Genomic DNA, 20582 nt, shown 5'->3' with positions numbered 1-20582 from the left:
ATCTTTAATATATATAGCCTTGATATACCAACAAAAAAGAAACACAGGCAGAGTAGGTTAGGAGGCAGTATACATCGAGAGGCTCTGAATAGGAAATACACTCAACCTGAAAGAGGGTTAATAAACTGAAAGTCAAAGATGAGAAGACAATGCTATATGTGACAGGAAAGAGAGAGAAATAGGGACAACTCATCCAGCAGCCGCGTGTAGGTTGGAAAGTTATGACACTTATGGGCAGTGTAGGAACTACACAGCTGGAAGGAAGGAAAACTTTTGTGGCGTTAGTAAGTAAAGGAGTACAGCTCAAGATTAAGCTCAGGGATGAAAAGGTTCAGCCACACTCAGATAGATAACAGATTGACCCCCTAGTCTAAAAACTATAGGAGCTAGTGGGACCCAAAATACACAAAGCATCCTGAGAAGGGGAAAGGTGAGGAATTGCCTAAAAAAGGAAGACAGAGGACATTGTTAAAAGTGTATCAGAATTGAGAAGCCTGAGTAGTCTTAGTGTTCTGTTTAATTTGATTATATTTTGTTACGATCTGTCTACTCATCTGAGATTTGAGGGCACAGACAGCTAACCCAAAAGTAACAGGTTATACCACGGTAACTATCCTTAATTTCCTGTTAACTTAAACTGAAACCCTGTATTACTTACATTTTCTTACTGTGACTTACTATTACTTATTTGAAGCTGGTTTATTAGACCACTATTTTGCCTTGACTGATTTTATTCAAATTTGGTATGCTTGACAGTATCAAGTCTAAGAGTAGAGACAACTACTCTGAAGATGACAAGATGTAAAAGATATCCATTCCAGTTTTGATTAACTGCTTTCAAGTCCTACAAAGATGTGTTTTATAAAATGTAATGCTAGCTTAACTATATAATGCCTGATGATTTTATTGAAAATAACAAGAATTTTATTGAAAATAACAAGAGAAAGCATAGTAACTACTGTAGATTACCTAATATTGTGGTCTTATATGTCTTTTTCACTGTGTTTTTGACTTCACTTCATCTGTTTTGATCACAGTCAGAAAGAAGGAGAACTTCAAGAATTGCTTCAGAAAACAGCAGAGCAATAGGATAAAGGTTTTTGTAGTAAGGGAAAATAGTTTGAGGGTGATTAATGGCAGATTGCCTTTCATTATAATAATAATTTTTTTCTTTTTTAAAAAGTTAAACATTAACTGCATATTCGGATCATATTTCATGTATATACAGCATATATTTAAATACATAGTATTTAACATACAGTAAACTACATGTTATTTTATCTGTAAATGCCAAAACTTGGAAGCAGTCAGGAAGTCTTGATAAACTTACATCTGTCACTGATTGGCTAAGAGTTCTTTTGCTCAGTTCAAGTGAAAGTCAGGAACAGGCGCAGTATTAGCAGCCCTAGTCTCTGGGTGCCAGTGGTTATCATTTCTTAGGCTTAGTGGTCCCTCTTGCCACTTGGAGCCCCTGACCTGAGAGGCTTATCTAACATCAAAGATGGCAACTCCAGGCAACTCTGTCCTCATTGTTTTCTGTCTGCTGTCTACCTTCCCTGTCGCCAGCCTCAGCTCAGGCTGCTTTTGGTGCCGTGGCCTTTGGCATTACCAGTTTTTAGTATACCAGCTCAGCCTGCTCTCCTGGAGATGGAAAGCATGAATGGAGAAAAATACGCTGTTCAAGGGGACTTTTTTCGGCCTTACTGTGCAGCGTAAGAGGAGCCATTGCATGGACTGACCACTGAGGCTATGTTGGGAGTTGATTACCTAGAGGAGAAAGGCAGGCTTTTGCATGTGCAGTGTCAGACTTTCTGCTTAGTCATAGGTGGGGGCTGTGCCTTATGGACCTGACTGAGGTTGACTACACAGGGCCAAGGCCTCTAGAGAGCCTGTTGGGTGAGGTCATCTGTGATGGGCCCATGATGGAAGCCTGCAGCTGCCAAAGCAGCTGTCTGCTAGAGTGGCCATGAGTCATCTGCCCTAGCTATGGCCAGCTGCAGGGCATTTGGGGCAGCCATGGAAGAATGAAAAATGAAAGTGTCTCCCAGAAGAATTGGGCCTTTCCTGTTGCATGTCTAGAAATGTGGATGTGACAGTTCAGCACTAAAGAAATGAGATAGCAACCATGGTGGAACTTCACATGCATGTTACTAAGTGAAGGAAGTCACCTAAAAAGGCCATATTCTGTGTAATTTCAGCAGTATGATATTCTGAGAAAGGCAGGATTAGGAAAACAGTAAAAAGATCAGTGGTTGGAGAGGGTTTATTTTCATATTTTTTTGAACATTGGTGAGACTGGAAATTTTTACCATGGTAGTATGTTTGGAAACGTATTTGTTGAAATGTTATTTTGTATATTAAAATAGTTAGTTGACCATTGCTCTTAAAGTGTTTAGTTTCTTGTTATAAAACAAATCGAAACACGATAGAAAGAAGGCATTCTGGAGGAAAACATAACTAAGTTATGTTCTTTATTCAGGCAGAAGAAAACAAGAGATTAAGGGAAAAGCAGCTTGAACAAGAGGAAAAATTGGCTGTAGAACTGGCAAAACTAAAGCATGAAAGTCTAAAGGATGAAAAGATGAGGCAACAAGTAAGAGAAAACAGGTACCCTGATTTCTACTACTTTGATTTTTTTGGTATTTATACATAAACATTATGTAATCTTTAACACCTGAAAGTGTAAATCTCTTTGCTGTGTTACTATACAGTATTTTGTCTGGAAATGCTGGTTTTAGTCTAGAAATATTCATTTGAGAAAATTAATTGCATTCATAGAAGTGTAATATTTACAGTGAAAATTAATTGTCAGTTTCTTCTGCAAAAATTTTTATTCTTACTATGAAAAATAGTCCCATAGAGTCCTGGAATATATTTCTGAATGTTTCCTGCTGTGGCTTGGATCTAGATGTGCCTCCAAAGCCTCATCTGCTTATACAAAGGGCATTTCAGAGCTGGCTGCATCTAGGGTGGATGATACTGGGGTTAAAGGTGTGAGGTGCTAAATCCGTGCACTGATTGCTGTAGCCTAGTTCTGGGTTCTGATAATGAGAAGGCCCACCCTGGCTGTGTGTGGCACCACCCGTAAGGGTGTTAGCCTGGATGGGATAACAGGGAAAGGGAGCTGCTTCTGCTGCTACTTAATGCTTGCTGCTTTCTGCCCGCCTTGCCATGGACTGTATTTCTTCTGCAATGCCTGTGTGCCATGTCTCTGCCTTGGAGCTGGCTAGTAATGGACTGAAACCTCTACAAACTGTGAGCAGAACAAACCTTTCCTTCTTTAATTTGAGGGTGTCAGACGTTTGTCTCACCATGAGAAAAGAAACTAATACAGTCCTCAAGACAGTTGCTTCCCAGGGACGGCCACATCACACTGTTGATCCCTAATCTATACTCAGCTGACGCCAGGTGGCAGGGTGGTATGGGGGGGCCATCATAAACAGCAAGCACAAACGGCTGAGTATAGACTGAAACCTCCAAAACTGTAAGAACTAAACTTTCCCTTTCCTAATTTTGGGTGTCAGGTAGTTTATCTCAACAACAAGAGAGAAAAGTAACTAAGACAGACCTGGAGCCCGTGACAGTGTCTCATGTGAGTCTGTTTCATGAATCTGTGCTGGGAAGGCCCAAAGGACAGTGATGGAAGCTAGAAAGTCTGTGCCAACAAGGTGAAGGATCTGTGCCAGCAGACGGAGGGATCTGCACTGGAGTCAGGAAGCGGCGCTCAAGGTAAGGACCAGAACTTCCCTGAAAACTACCACAGCCATCCTCAGCCACAAGGTCCCAAACTCCTCTGATGATGTGAACAACCAAGTTCATATCAGGAAGCCAGCGTGACAAGTTTCTCCTAGAGACTGAACAGCACACCATCTTCCTCGCCGGAGCCAGGAAGTGGTAAAGTAAAAACCAGAGCTCCCTCAAAGTGAACTGCAGCCATTCTCAGTGACAAGGTCCCAAGCTCATCTGATGATGAGAACAGCCAAGTTCCTACCAGGACAGAAGCCAACAAGCTCCTCCAGGAGAACCAGTGACAACAGGAGAACCAACCCCACCATGGAGAACCAACACTACCTCTTCCTCTACAGTCCTCCTTTTTATCTTAGCAACAATGCTCAGATGGGTCATCCGCACAGCACTACACTGATGCAGTTCAGCTGGCGTTATAAGCCGATCACTGTTAACAATCCATCACGCTGGGAGAAGAAAAAACTAGTGTGATGAGCTTGGCATTAGTGGCTGTGTTCCTTCTGGAGGTTCTTGCAGATTCTGAAAGTATGACTAAGTTATAGGAGGCTGCACCTGACAAAAAGGCACAGGACTAACATGTTTAGTAGTTTTCCTCAAGCTCTACATGTAAAATTTCTGCACATTGGTGTATATTATCCTATAATTTGTTTTATAAGATAAGACATAAATGAATAGATATTCTGAGATAGTTTAGTGTGAACTACAGAAGAAAGGTGGGAGATACACATGGGTAGAAAAATACAGACGAGAACTTAAAAGAGATACTGGCTTGTCATGGTTTTTGTCTGTGTCCGCCAGGCCTCGTGAGTTTGCATTGTGCATTTGTGATTGGTTCATTGTCTAGTGCTTGGATTGATGTCAGTGCTACACCCACATAGGGGTGGAGCCAGGATGTGATGTAATGGCAGGAAGAAGGTGTGTCTTGCTCTTTGCTGGTTCCTGCTTGCTGTTGGTGGCTGCCATGAACTGCGGCCCAGCCATGCCCGCCTGCCTTGGGGCCAACTGAGTGTGGGCTGAAACCTCCAAAAACTGTAAGAAATAAACCTTTCCTTTCCCAACTTAGGCTTCAGGTATTTTTTCTCAGCGACGAGTAAAAAGTAACTAAGACATGGCTTATGGTGGAAATTATTAACAGATTTATATACATTCATTTTAGTCCTGGTAGTGAAGGTTAAAGAGGATGATACAGAGCATTATTTGCAGAGATGCTAAAAATGGTAGACATAAAGCCACAGGCATAAAACTCAAAAATCAAAATTCGACCTAAATTCCAAACTCATTCTCATCAAATATCCAGAACCTGATTTATAAAAAATAAAAGCAGCCAGAGAAAATGTATGTTAGCTTCAAAGAAGTGACATTAAGGAGTATGAATGTTGAACAAGGACAGTAAAAAATGTTAGATAATGGGGTTGGATGGTGTATACCTAAGTCAGTAAGCGTAGTACACCTTATTAACAGAGCCAAGGACAAAACCCATATGATCACCTCAATAGATGCAGAAAAAGTTTTTGACAAAGTCCAGCACCCATTCATGATTTAAAAAGTCCTCCAGAAAGCTGGAATAGATGGTCTTTATCTCAATTTATAAAAGCCATTTTATGACAAACTAACAGCCAACATCATACTAAATGGACAAAACCTGAAGGCTTTCTCTCTAAAATCAGGAACAAGGAAAAGATGTCCAGTCTGCACTCTTATTCAACATACTATTGGAAACTTTAGCCAGAGCAATTAGACAAGAGAAAGAATAAAAGGAATAACAATAGGAAAGTAAGAAGTTAAATTATCATTGTTTGCAGATGACATGATATATGCTACATGGGAGACCCCAAAAACTCCACTAAACAATTGCTAGATTTGGGGCTGGGGATTTAGCTCAGCAGCCTAAGCGCCTGCCTTGCAAGCAGGCAGTCGTGAGTTCGATCCCTGGTACCGATAAAAACGAAAAAGACAAAAAAAAAATTGCTAGATTTAATAAACAAATTCAGTAATGTAGCTGGATACAAAGTCAGCACTCAAAAATCAATAGTCTTCCTATACATGAATAACAAACTTGCTGAGAGTGAAATCAGGGAAACAGCACCTTTCACAATGGCATCCAAAAAAATAAAATCCCTAGGAATCATTCTAACGAAGGATGTAGAAGACCTCTCTACATTAAAAACTACAATTCTCTGGAAAAGGAGATTGAAGAGCGTACCAGAAAAGGAGAGATATCCTTTGCTCCTGGGTAGGGGGAACCAAAACAGTGAAAATGGCCATACTTTGCCACCTTATCTTTGACAAAGATGCCAAACACGTTCACTGGAAGAAAAATATAGCCTCTTTAATAAATAGTGCTGGAAGAACTGGCTCTGCACATGCCGAAGATTAAAACTGGATCTGTATCTTTCCCCATGCACTTTCATCATGCACCATGAATCAAAGATCTAAATATTAAAGTAAACACATAATGTGCTCAAAAATAGAATAGGTAAAACTCCTTTTTTTTTTGGTGGTATCGGGGATTGAACTCATGACCTCGTGCTTGCCAGCCAGGCACTTATGCCGCTGAGCTAAATCCCTAGCCCAGAGTACGTAAAACTCTTGAAGACATTGGTGTAAAAAAAGACCTTATAAATAAAACCCCAGTCACAATAACTATCACAAAGAATCAACAGCTGGGATCTCAACCACCAACAGAGGGAAGAGACAACCCACAATGTGGGAAAAAATGTTTGTCAGCTATTCCTTACAGAATTATTATCATACATATGAAGAACTAAAAAAAACCCAGACTTTCCAAATTTAAGGACCTAATCAAAAAATGGGCATGTGAGATGAATGCACACTTCTCAGATGAAGAAATACAAAGAGCAGGGCCAGGGATTTAGATCAGCAGCATAAGCGCCTCCCTGGCAAGGACGAGGGCGTGAGTTCAGTCCCTGATATGCCCCTGCAAAAAGAAATGCAAACAGCAAATAAATATATGAAAAACTGTTCAACATCACTGGGCATTCAAGACATGTGTGCTAAAACAACGCTGAGGTTCCATCTCACCCTGGAAAGGATAACTGTTATCAAGAAATCAACCAGTAACAATTGCTGGAGGGGCTGTGGGGAAAAGGGAACCCTTCTCCACTGTTGGAGAAGTGGAAGTGTAGGCTAGTGTGACCACTGTGGAAATCAGTGTGGAGACTCCTCAAAAAACTGGGATTGGAGGTCCCCTTTGACCCAGCTCTTCTCCTGCTGTGTATTTTCCCAGAAGAATTAAAAACATCATACCACAGCAATGTATGTGCACTCATGCTTATAGTAACACAATTTGTAATAGGTGCATCTTGGAAACAACCCAAATGCCCATCAACTGAAGAATGGATAAAAAAGATACGGTCTTTTTATACAATGGAGTGCTACTTAGGTGTAAAAGGATAAACTAGATACTTTTATAAATGAATAGATGCAACTCAAGACCATACTCATAAGTAAAATACACCAGACACTTGTGTAAACATCATATTGTCTCCTTAGTGTGAGAAGCTAAAAGAGTAAATAAGGTACAAAATCTACGATGGCTGTTCTAAATGGGAAGAAGCTTCAAAAGGAAAGAGAAACTGCAATGGGTGAGTGGAGAAAAGAAGGAAGGGAAAAGAAAAATATATAAAAGGTAGTTAAGAGGGTTATACTACTAATTTCTCTTAGCTCATTGAAAAGAAAGGTTTGTACTAATATTGTTTGAACAATTAAATGCAGATATCTTGTACTCTGAGTAATTAATTTAAAAATAATATGCAATACATTAACCAGTTACCCTCTTGTTTTGAGTTTTCATTTTATTTTTTCACTTTAAAATAAACAGTAATTGGGGCTGGGGATTTAGCTCAGCGGCATAAGCGCCTGCCTTGCAAGCAGACAGTCATGAGTTCGATCCCTGGTACCGATAAAAAGGAGAAAGACAAAAAATAAAATAAAATAAAATAAAATAAACAGTAATTAAATAATAAAAACAAAATAGTAAATAAATGAAGCTACAGTGGTCAAGAATCTTTCGTTGTGTGGTAAATAATAGAACAATTTTAACAGATGTGAAACAACATACGTATGTAATCTTTGTCTTAAAAATGTGGAAAACACAATTAAATTAATTATATAGAGCAAAAACATGTGATTACAGGAAATGAAGACTCAGAAGAAGGCTGTGCAGAAACCAGTCCACATAGCAGGCTTCTTGGCACGCCTCTAGGAACTAAGATTTGAGTAAGTTTGCACTGTGGTAAATAGTTAGAAGTGCCTACACTGTTTGCAAAAACGATGTGCATCTTCCTGCAAACATCGCCTTTCTTTCTTCTGCGATTCTGGAAGTCAGCATGTGCCAGGTGGAGGCTGCCTAAGTAACCAGCTCCCCGCAAAACCTTCAGTGCTGGGTCCCCCTGAGCTTCTCTGGCAGACAGCATTTCACACAGGTCATCCCAGCTCCTGGGGCCAGGCGTGTCCTCGTGAATCCCACAGGACAGGTCTTCCGAAGCTTCACCCGGTTCCCTCTGGATTCACCCCACCTGTCTTTTCCTGTGCCGCTTTGCTCTGCATTCTTTCACGGGAACACGTGCGCAGTCACATGCCGAGTGCTGTGACCCTCATCTCATCGAGAGCCATCTAAGCTGCTCCACCCGGGTGGCTGCGGTACCCACGAAGCAGCAGAAAGGAGAGAACAGTGAACGTAACAGGGAGGACAAAGTGAAAGAAGGTACTAAGGCTGTAAATTTAAACAGCTTTATTAGTTGTTATAGTAAAAATATTTGAACCAACAGACATGATACGTTAGTCCAGAATAAAATTATCAAGAAATTGTCAAGGGATTTAATTTATATATATTATGTTCTGTGGCTACATTGGAATTAAACTAAATGTCAGGAACTAAAAACCACTCACAATATGTTTAAGGGTTTTTTTGTTTTGTTTTGTTTTTGGTGTTACTAGGGATCAAACTTACCACCTTGCGCTTACCAGGCAGGTGCTTGTGCCACTGGGCTAAATCCCCAGCCCTACGTTTAAATATTTTAAAAATATATTTCTAAATAACTCTTGGGCCAAAAGGAATCAAAATTGAAATTATTATTTTTTCAAATCCATTTTATTCATAGATAGAAAAAGAAGAAGAAAAAAACTCCAACAAAATTTTAAAGTACATTAATCAGGGGGTAGCAATGGCACATACATTCCACATTGTCATCCCCAAATCATTCACCCAGAGCACAAGGCATCTACCTTGAGTTGTCTGAACAATACCAGTGCAAATCTTTCTCTTCAACATCCTCAAAATTGAAATTAGAAAATACTGTCAAGTGAAAGTAGTGAGACTATCTCATGGTAAAAGTTGCCAGGCTGATGTCAGCAAAATAACAAGTATAGGCAGGTTAAGGCCCCTGTCCTTCCCACCTGTGTTCCCCATGAGGTGCACTAAAACAAACCACAAAAACCAAGCATAAAACGCCAAGGAGAAGCTGTAAGAACCAACTCGTAAGAACTCTGCTAATCCACAGGTGATGGGAACCAATCAAACGCTGAGTCAAGGAAGGGGTGACTTAGACTTGTGCATTTACTGCCACTGAGGGCTCTGAGACAGCTCAGAAGAGGTTGAGGGCAGCAGCTGTGGTCTGAAGTTGAGACGGGTTCCTGGCCTACAGGGGAGCAGAGCACACCGCCTGTCCTAACTGCCTCTGCGGAACGCAGACACAGATGGATCGTGTTCTAGCAAGAACTCACTTAGGCAAGAAAAACAGCTTGTATTTCTGAGAAGGACTGAGTGTCCAGAATATAGGAAGAAAGGCTGCAATTCTGTAATAAAAACCCGATTCAAAAATGAGCGTAGCATTTAAATAGACATTGTCCCAAAGATGATAGACAGTGAGCAAAGAGTACATGGGAAGATACTCAGTTTCCTCAGCCGCTCGAGAATACAAACCAGAGCCTCAACAGGAAACCATTTCACACTCTTAATACGAGTGGGGTATAACACCTGTGGCCAAGAAAGTGGAAAATTGGACCCTGCGAATGCTGCTGGTATGAACGTAAAGTGTGGAAAAAGTTAAGCAGCTACCATGTGACCCGAGGATTTTACACCCAGGTACGTGTGCAAAAGAGCTGAATGCTTGACTGAAATGAATACGTCAGTGTTCCGTGTGATGGTTTACAGAGGTCAGAAGGCAGAAACAACCTGATTGTTCACCAGTGGACGAGTAGTGGAGCAGGTGGGCAGGCACATGCCATGGAAGGTCATCCAGCATAAAAAGGGAATGACATTCTGGTACGTGGCCACATTGAGTGAACATATGACACATGTTACACTAAATAGCCAGGCAGCCGAACAGATACTGTATAATGTTACTTACCTGAACTAGACAGATACATGCAAGTAGACCTCGGGCAGGATGGAAGAGGGAGTAGTTGTTTAATAGATACTGCGTTTCTGTTTGAGGTGATGAAAAAAACATTGGAAATACTGTTGATGCTCACAGGACACTGAATATAGTAACACCAGTGGATTTTACACTTGGAATAGTTAAAATGCGAATTTTCCCATTATATGTATTTTTCGCAGTAAAAGTTGTAAGATTAAAAAAGAACACCCCATCTCTTCCAGGACGTAGCTAAGGCTGTTCCTGTCAGGGAAATTTTTAGTCTGAAATGACTGCATTACACATGATTCCTATGGGGATTCATAGCAAACAATCAGCGGATTACTTTCTAAAATCGTTACAGGAAGAATGGAGGAGGAGAGAGCGAAGAGAAAGCTGAAAGCTTACACATTCCAAGTAGATTTAGGAATTCAATGCAGTCTTAATCAGAAGTGCTGCCGGTTTTGTTTTTGGTGAAGTTTGACAAGCCAAGGCTAAAGTGGGAATGGAAACGCAAGTACTAAGAATCGCGAATTTTTTTTAAAGAACACTAAAATTGGAGATGATTTCTTCAGGGTATGAAGACTTAATATAATCTGCAGGAGTTAAGACACTGTGGCGTTGTTATAAACAAATGGGTGAATGTAATAGAATAATATGTTCCTTTAAGCCCCGAGAGCCCTAAAGCATCCATTAAATGTAATGAATTAAGGTATCTCTCCTGTGGGTCTACAGGGATACTAGTTATGTAGTTTCTGAAAAAATTTAAAATGTAGAAGAAGCTCAGTTTTCTGTGAAGTTTTCTTATATACTTCAATTTCAGGTTGTCTTTTCTTCCCTCCACAGTATTGAACTCAGAGAACTGGAGCAGAAATTAAGAGCAGCTTACATGAATAAGGAGAGGGCTGCCCAGATTGCGGAGAAGGATGCCATTAAATACGAGCAAATGGTAACACTGTTTCTGATCTTAAGTTTTTATGCTTTGAGCTTTATTTAGAAAAATGTTAAAACCTAGTTTTTCTGTTTTGTTTTTAACATTGTTACATTCCATAAAGAATTTGCACTGCTATTTTTCCAAATACTTGTATACTTTTCAGGTTTGAGGGTATGGAAAATCTTTAGTGAACTCATATGGAACCTTGCTCAATTTAATATTCAAGCCTTTCAGAGCCCTAAATAACTCCCGGCATTCTTTATGGCCTCTACCTGGTTATTCTCTGATAAAACATAATAGTGTACATTGTTAGCAGGGCTATATTTTAGAAGATTATTAATTTTTAAAATACTTTATAATTTGAATAGTTTTATGAGGCACATTTGAAAAATATGATTCTTTGAAAAAGTTAAAGTCCTCTTTCATGAGTATCTTTAGTTGCAGTTTGTGGCTGCCTCAGTTTCTTGAATTGAGTCAGAGTATTTACCTTACATGATCATTTTGACTTTGGGGAAGAACCAGAAGTTACATGGTGCACATCCAGGGGGTACAGTGGATGAGGATGCATGGAGATACTTTTATAAATGTGCCTTCCCGTAGGATGATGTGCAAAGACAGCAGCATTCACGGTGTTCTTTATTAAACATTGTAAAACCACAAGAGAGGACTTCCAGAACCACCTCAGAAAGTGGCAAGAACAGTGGGATACGCTAATCCCGTTTTGTTTCTTTCTTTTTTTTTCTTTTTTTTAAAACACACCTGGGTTAGAAATTCACTGTGGTCTGAAGTATGAATCTGACCTACCAGTGCCCTTGTTATTAATCCCCTTTCTAACTCCTGATATGCTGCCACTTTGAGGGACTGCGCGTGGACAGAGGACTCTCAGACATGCTCACTAGCAGTGTTACATGGTGTAAATATGTAATAGGGTTATTGAGTTAACCGTTAACTACAGGGTATAGGTCATCCCTTGAGCCTCACTGTCACATACAAAGCCCAGACAATTGTATGTGCACGTATGTGTATATTTTGTGTATCAACATATATTCACACACATGTACAAGTCAGGGATGGTATCATAGTAGTTAACCCATGCAGTGCAATATCAGTATTTTTAAGAATAGGCACAAGATGTAGAGGCACATACGTGTTATTTGTGTGTACATTTGTGTTACTGTAGAAAATGTCTGGAGGTTCCATTGTGTACTGTTAATGATACCCTTAGGTGTGGCAGGGGTAGAAAAAGTGGGAAGAATTTATTTCCTAAGGCGTATGGTTCTATCCTTTCAATAACAAAATAGAACACAATTTACTATTTGACCAGTGATTTTTTGGTTTTAGTATTTCTGATAGTTAAAGTATTCAGGGTCATTGTACACATTTTAATTTGACTCCTAAAAAGATTTAGAATGATATGTCTAAATCAAATTGGTACACAAAATTAAAGCCAAATATTCCCAAGCCTTGACCAAGCGTCAGGGTATCTGGATACTGGTGTGGCTCAGTTTCTCTGAGCCTTGATTTTCTTGTTTGTAAAATGAGAACTTTGCATTCTAAAACTAGGTAATTATGCATACAGAAAAGTTTTGTCATTTCATATTTTTTAAAAATTTAGTACAACATATATAAAAAAGAGAAAATTTTGTCATATTGACAGGGTTTATTTTGCAGGCATCAGTTATATCAGGAATGACATTTATCTATTCATATTTTAACCTGTTTCTTCTTTATATTTGACGCTGCACAACTCTTCCTGTATTTGGGACGTGATCATAAAGGCAAATGTTGCTCCAGTATGTTTCATTTAAAACTTATTTTGTAGCCAGGTGTGGTGGCGCATGCCTGTAATCCCAGCACTTGGGAGGCTGAGGCAGGAGGATTGCTGTGAATTTGAGGCCAGCCTGGGCTACAAAGTCAGTTCAAGGTCAGCCTGAACTGCATAGCGAGACTGTCTCAAAAATAAAATAAAATAAATTAAATTAACTTATTTTGTTAAATTATTTGATAATGCTCAGAAAACTTAAGGGGTTTAATCCATCCAAGAAAAGTTTTATCTCTTAACAGGAATGGTACTGCACAAATGAATTAAAGATTGTGAGAAACAGGCACAGAACATAAGGACCCTTTAAAGAGATTCCACAAGGCCCTTGATAACTGGGAGAGAGCAAACTCAGAGGCTCATGGCAGGAAGGAGACTCTGGCTGGAAAAAGCTTGAGTTGCTTGCAGTCATCTGATAGCAGATCCGTATGAAAGAGCTCAGGCCAGCTTTGTACCAAATAGCGACTGATAAACCCTGGAGCTAAAAACTATGCAAATTGCCAAGATCAGCTTATAAATAGAAGAGAGAGAAGACTATAGCTTTGAGTTAAACAGTTACTAATAAAATGCTTATCATTGTACTTCTGGTTTCCCAGTGTAGATTTACTGATTGTCCTATTATTGCTCAAGGACAGCTTCTGAAAGGAACAGGAAACCTCCCCTCTCTGGGGTTTAATTCTTCTTTCTCACCATTCAGGTCACCGTGATTTTCTTTTACTGTGTAGTTACACAGATGAAAATACTTGCTTATGGGACGGCTTTAAAATAGCTAGTTAGTCTATTTAAAATAATCCACCATGCTTGTCTCCAATTTGAAATGGAAAGATAAACTTTGTTATGATTCCAGAAACGTGATGCGGAAATAGCCAAAACCATGATGGAAGAGCACGAGAGAGTGACGAGGGAGGAAAATGCTCTGGAAGACAAACGCAACAGAGAGAAAGCACGGTACTACCTTGACTTAGAGAAGCAACTTGAAGAACAAGAAAAAAGAAAGCAGGAAGCTTATGAGCAGCTGCTGAAAGAAAAACTCATGATTGATGAGATTGTTAGGAAAATATATGAAGAAGACCAATTGTAAGTTTATCCCAATTTTTTTAAATGGCTAAACATTTCCTTTACACTGATCTTAGGTTTGCCGTAAAGAGGTGAAGCACAGATGCTTCACCTGTAGCATAAAGAGGGACCGATGCATCCTAAGTGTTCAGTGATCATAAACTGAGGGCAGTTCCCGATCTTTGTCAGCATGATTATGAATAAATTACGTGAAAATAAATGCTTGCTGGAGTGACTCAAACCCTTTTCTTAAATATGCCCGCATCATATTCTGATGAATTTCCTTGGTAAACAGCTGAAGTGTAGTCTACTACAATCAGGGTTGTAGCCTTTCTGAAAAAATAATGTATACAACTCTATTAATAGAAGAAAGGGATGGAAGTGTTTTGTTCAGAGGAAATTCATTCCTCACCTTCTACTTAGTGGCTCATGGTAGGCATTCAAAATGTTTATTGCTTGAATGAATGAACAAATTACATATAGGAAAGGTGTATTTTGAAAACTAGTACTCCAAAAAGGAAATTGCATTGTTAATTTATTATTATTTCTGTTACTGTAAAACTGTATCACTGTTGTTTTATAGGGAAAGACAACAAAAGTTAGAAAAAATGAACGCAACTCGGAAGTACATTGAAGAGTTTCAGAAAGAGCAGGCTCTGTGGAGAAAGCAGAAACGCATGGAGATGGAAGAGGAAAACAGGAAAATCATAGAGTTTGCCAACATGCAGCAGCAAAGAGAGGAAGAAAGGAGGGCAAAGGTTCAAGAAGTGGAGGGGAAAAGGCTGCAGCTTCAGAATGCGGTACTGAGACGAACTCTTCTTCACCTCTGGTAAAATTCTGAGATGCTGGTTACAGAGCTTGGTCCTATAAATATTTTTGTTTAAAAAAATTTGACAGCTGATTCAGAAGTTGGAAGAAATGCTGCGGCAGCGTGAAGATTTGGAACAAGTGCGACAAGAATTATACCAGGAAGAAGCAGCCGCATTTTATAAGAGGAAAATAAAAGTAAGTTTTGGAAATTGAAAGAACAATTAGTATATCAAGTTATATAATTTTGAGACAGAGCTGTAGAAAGATAGATGTAAACAGGCTTTTGATAATTACACTGTGTGTGAGACGGTACGCATTTTCAACATGGATAGAAAAGCCAGCCCCAGGAAGCAGTTCATAAGACTGCTCCATAAAAAGCCTGGTGTAGCCGTGTGGTCCACCATCAGTGTTCAGCCTGTTCAAGTAACAGGTAACAAAGACAGATCATATCCTCGATGTAAAGTCTCAATAATTTTCAAGACTGTAAATCCATACCAGTCAGGTTTTCTGACTATAGGGTAACTAATTAGAAATAAGGATGAAAATGTACCTTCAAAATCTTTAAGTCCTGTAATCAAAAACATGTAATTCTTAGTACACAGCGAACAGAGGAAAGCATCATGGTGGAAATTAGTTATTTCCGGCTAAATGATAAGAGAACACTATAGCAAAATACAGGAAGTGCAGCGAAGGCAGTGCTTAACAGGAAGGTTGCATCTTTTAAGTACGTATGTTTTAGAAAGGAAAAATGGTTAAAAATTAATGATCTTATAGCTATACAAAATCTGTACACAAATGTTCATATAAGACTCATAATAGCTAAAAAGTGAAAACCATCAGAATGTTCAGCTGATGAATGTGAAACAAAATTATTCAACCACAAATGAATGAAGTACTGATAAGTATCAAAGAATGCACAAACCTGTCATAATCATAATGTTATATAACTGGATGGAATGGTATGTAATCTTTTGAGATCCACTGTTTTCACTAAGCATATTTCCATGGAAATTCATTGATATTATTGCTTGTATCTGTATTTTTTTGATGAGTATTATTTCATTCATATATAGATCCTAGTTTGTTTGACCCATTAAAGAAATCTAAGGTCTGACTCTTAGGAATAAATCTGTAAATGTTCAGATTTCTGTATAAAAAAACTTTTCATATATTTGGAATAAATGCTCAACAACTTTTAGGCAGAATATATAAAGAGCACTTGATAAAATATTAAAAAATCTAGTCTTATTAAGTGAGCAAGAAATTTGAATGGCTTCTTTATACAGAACAAGATGTATGAATAGCAGTGCATACAATAAATTGTCACTGTTACTGTTATTATCTTTAATATAAGAAAATGTGTGTAGATTTTTAGAGATATTTTAATGTGATCTTATAGCTACCTAATATCAAATTACCCAAAAGAGATTAAGAATAAATGATAAATTAAGGCTAACCAGTATATATGTCTAAATAGCAGTCAGACAGGGAGGCTTATCCACCAGATAAGTGGGCCATTAAACAAACCCTAAGTATTACGGATAAAAGATACAATTAATAATGAAAGTGTAACAGAACTAACATTTAATCTTACATGTAGCATTGAAATATATAATTAAAGCTATTAGAAATCTGAAGGAAATTTATCAGGATAACGCAAAGCGAAAAAATACTTGACCTGCCTCAGGAAATCAGTAAGCATATTTTAACCAACTAACTAAAAATCGAAAAATATTCTTCTCATTTATTATTAGTTGAAGAAAAAAATTACAACTGTTTAGAAGACAAGAGTACTATATATTAAAATTGATAAGATTTTATAAAACTGATCTCGAGCAATTCATCAGGAAATATTGGAAAAATTGGGCAACTTTATATAACTTGGAAAAAGAATACAAATTCAAGTATAAAAAAGAATATAGAATAACCAAAGATTATAAGTAGAAATTAATGAAAATCAGGAAAACATATTAATATTAGTTAATCCAGTTGCTTAATAGCGGGGAGAAAACAAAAACATTTGATGCTTAAAAAGACATAAGAAAGAAAAAAATTAGAAAAAATGGCCCATAAAGGGTGAAGTGTTTTTTTTGAAATGTAGAAACATCAGACAATTTAAGATTATTCAGGGTCTTTCCTGTACCCAGAGGCACCTGTGTGTTGCCACACACTTTGTCTTCTGTGAGAGCTGAGCCCGGCCGCTTGCTGACAGCTTCCCAGAGCTGGGTATGGGGGTGGGCACAGGCGCAGGAGTTAATGTCCTCCACCACTTGCATCCTTGGACCACCTGGGCACGTGGCTTCTTTCTGTCCTTCCTGGGACAGTCCTGGCAGCCTCTCCACGCACTGTGCACAGGTCCTGGCAGAACTGAGCCTTGGCTGTCCAAGGTGGTAACCTACGCCCTCGTCTCGCCTTTTTGCCTTTCTGCTTATCCCTCACTGCTGTTTCCTGTGATTGTCTCCTCCCCAATAAAACATCATGCACAAGTCCTTGTTTAAGGCTGTGCTTCCAGGATGGAATTCAGAATAAGATACCACCTCAAGGTTATTTCAGAGTTTCAACAAACAGCTGTTGCTAAAGCAATAGGATGGATTTTAGAGCCTAGGAAATGATGGATTCTATAGCTTACATTGTGGGTCCTGATCCAGATCTATCACAGTACACGGATGACTTTGTGTTGGAAAGATACTTTGTTTTGCCAGACATTTCCATGTGTTTTAGATCAAAGTCTTCATTATTGAATTGTACTAAAACTTTGGGTGGATTCAGGACATAACAATATGGCAATATTAACTTTAGTACAGAACATTAAATTTCTATGTGATAAACTTCCTGTACTTTGCAGTGCAATCTGAAAATAACTCTGGAGCCTCTGGTCATCTATCTAATACATAACAAATAAACACAAAATATATATTACAAATACTGTGTTCCCAGCATCCCAAAAAAGAAAAGGATATGTCTTCTAGGAATTTATTTCAGTGAGGAGATAAGGCATGTTTATATGAAATAAAATTAAGTGACAGAGAAACTAAGTAACTGATTAAGAGGCCTGAAAGAAAGAAAAACACTAATCTGCTTGGAGGAGACTTTGTAGAGGACAGAGGATTCGAAAGCGTAAGATGAAGACAAGGTTGAATACTCAGCATAGCAAAGACTGAACAGCTAATTCTGTTATCCGTTCCCGCCCTCCCCTTTCCACATAAAGACTCTACAGTAAGTTTGCCACTCACGAACAAGTTCTGTTCTGGAGAAAATTAGTAACTCCAGTCTGCTCCTAACCCTTGACAAAGTGAGTCTTGTACAGTACTCCTGCGAAAATTTGCACTGCACCTGTGAACGTTTGCAAATATTTATAAGTTGGGGATTTACTGTACAGTCAAAATTGCATTTTTTTCTCTTAGCTAATGTTCTTCTTGTGACCTGTGTTATCTCCAACAGCTGTCTTTGCCCTGCAAGGTGTGGAGGTCCTGGTGAACAAAATGCATGGTAGCTACATACAGCAACAGCAGATCTTTCGAGGCTGCTTTGGAATCAATGCCATCGTGGGTTTTAAGTAGTGAGACCGTGCTTGGTGTCGTGGCCCTCTTGGGAGTTCATCACGTGCCTGTGGCCTGTAGTGAATCCCTGAGTCTCTGTTACTCGTAAAAGCCCTAACCCATACGGATATCAAGGCACATTTTGGATGTCTTGAGAATAGTGACATGCCCAAAGCTTGTGGTAGAATTGGGCAGGATTGGTTAGGTTGGAAGAGGGGAGGATTTGATTTTGCTTCAGTCTTAATTGAAGTGATAGACAATGAAGTAAGAGTAGCAAAGATGTAATCCATAGCATTTAGGTGTTAGGCAAGTGGATGTTTACTGTCAAATTCTTTGTGTTTTTGATATGCTTGCAACTTTAATTCAGAAAATAAAGCTTGCAGAAGAGGACTTGAACTGGTTCAAGTAAATTTGAGTTTCCCAAAAAACTTCTAAATGTTATTGCTAAATTATTTAAATTTTATTGAATTTTGAAGAATGATAGTCATATTAGGTTACCAGAGATGAGTAAATGCAGCTTTGAATTCATAAAGAAAGGAAGTCAGAAACTAAAATTACTGGTTTGGACAACTTGGGCAAGATTCTAGAAGGACTCACAGTTGGTGTGACTACCACAGATGATAGGTTAATAAAACCAGGTGCATAAAATGTTCTCATCTAGCTCTGTTCAACATAGTTTCCTGTTAATTATGAGTGCGACCAGGATGGCAAATATATATAATTTAAAACTTTTAAAGTAAGTAATTCAAGGAAATCCAAAAGAACAGTTGCTGTATTCAAATAGTTTTAAAAGAGTGGGGCAAAGGACTATGAAAGGATGTAAGTTTGCCAGGGGTTTAGCTCAGTGGTGCAAGCACCTGCCTGGCAAGCGTGAGGTTGTGAATTAGATCCCCAGTTCCAAAAAAAAAAAAAAAATGTTAAGTTTTTAGTTTGTAAGTTTTCGCAGTTGAATACCAAGCTTAACTAAGTTATCTCATGTTTTCTTTATGAATTGGTTTCAAAGAAATGGTGCTAGTTAACTTTTAGTCGTATTATTGTTTAGGAAGAAGCAGAAGAGAAATTAAGAAAGCAAAATGAGATGAAGCAGGATTTTGAGGACCAGATGGCCTTGAAAGAGCTAGTACAGCAGGCTGCAAAAGAGGAGGAGGAAATGTTTAGAAAAACTCTGCTGGCGAAGCTTGCCGAAGACGATCGGATAGAATTAATGAACGCCCAGAAACGAAGGATGAAGCAGCTGGAGCACAGAAGGGCTGTGGAAAAACTTATTGAAGAGCGTCGCAACCAGTTCCTTGCAGATAAGGTAATAGAAATGTTTCTAAGTCCTCACGGAGCAGTAACCTGCTCATCTGTTTATCCACTGAACGTTCATGGAGAACTTTTATGTGCCAGGCAATGATAGATATCCGCTTATCAACCACATGATATGCACATTTTCTGACTAATCATTTATCAAAGCATCTAAAATCTATTTGTTGATGTTTTTATGTGCTAAACGCTGGTTGATGTTGACAACATAAAGGCAAATATAGCTAAGTCCATATGTCATTGTGAATTTATGATCTTGGCTGAGAAGAGCTATACAAGTTAATTATAAAGATATGTCATACATGGGATTATATAATATTATAATCCAGGTATGGAGGTGTTGGCGTGACATAGAGAAACGGCAGAACATGAATTCTCTGAATGATGGTTAAGGATGTGGGCTTTGTCCAATGGGAGCCACCAACGAATGAGGAAAGCTGTGTGCTGAGATCTGCTCATTAGAAGGTGATTCAGGCAGCAACACGAGAGCAACAGGGGGAATTATAATACTGTTTCTGTCATCTTTAACAAGTGGATGATATCCTGGAGGAAGCATATGTAGAAGGAAAAATAGACTTCGAGAGGGTAAATAATTCTATTTGTCTATATTGATTTTGAGGCCAAAGGCAAAGATTTCTATTTGGAAATGTGGATTTAGGAGTTGGAGAGGGAACGAGCTTGGTGACTTTGGACACTGACTTGTCTGTGTATGTTATAAAACCAAAGTAATATTTATATAGTATATGTCTCTAGGCTGTGTTAAGAGCCAGATGAGATCATGTGAAAGTGCTCTGAAAGAATAGAGCTCTAAATATGAGAAGCAGATTTTTTTTTTGGCATACAGTAAAGAAATATAAGCAATAAAAATGGAGTAACTAACTTTTATTGAGCACTTATATATGTCACTCATTCTAACCTCATTATAAACAATGGGATAATTTCTTTGAGCTTTTAGCCCTTTGAATTAGGTGCTATTACCATCTCACTTTAAAGAT

The 20582-nt window shown here is 38.6% G+C and overlaps 1 protein-coding gene across 2 annotated transcripts in view; it reads left to right on the top strand.

Moving 5' to 3' along the window:
• Positions 1-20582, top strand: part of Mns1 (meiosis specific nuclear structural 1) — a 61248-nt gene that overhangs the window by 18296 nt on the left and 22370 nt on the right. For both annotated transcript variants that reach the window (XM_013159820.3, XM_013159813.3), the window contains exons 3-8: positions 2480-2607; positions 10971-11073; positions 13725-13954; positions 14517-14733; positions 14831-14938; positions 19325-19582. In XM_013159820.3, the coding sequence (XP_013015274.2) occupies positions 2480-2607; positions 10971-11073; positions 13725-13954; positions 14517-14733; positions 14831-14938; positions 19325-19582 (1044 nt within the window). The remainder of the gene's footprint in view (positions 1-2479; positions 2608-10970; positions 11074-13724; positions 13955-14516; positions 14734-14830; positions 14939-19324; positions 19583-20582) is intronic.

Source organism: Cavia porcellus, unplaced genomic scaffold (assembly GCF_034190915.1).
Source record: "Cavia porcellus strain 051 isolate PalLab524CR breed Dunkin Hartley unplaced genomic scaffold, mCavPor4.1 scaffold_8, whole genome shotgun sequence".
NCBI lineage: Eukaryota > Metazoa > Chordata > Mammalia > Rodentia > Caviidae > Cavia > Cavia porcellus.
The sequence above is the reverse complement of the archived record's forward strand: the minus strand, read 5'-3'. Positions and strand labels throughout refer to the sequence as shown.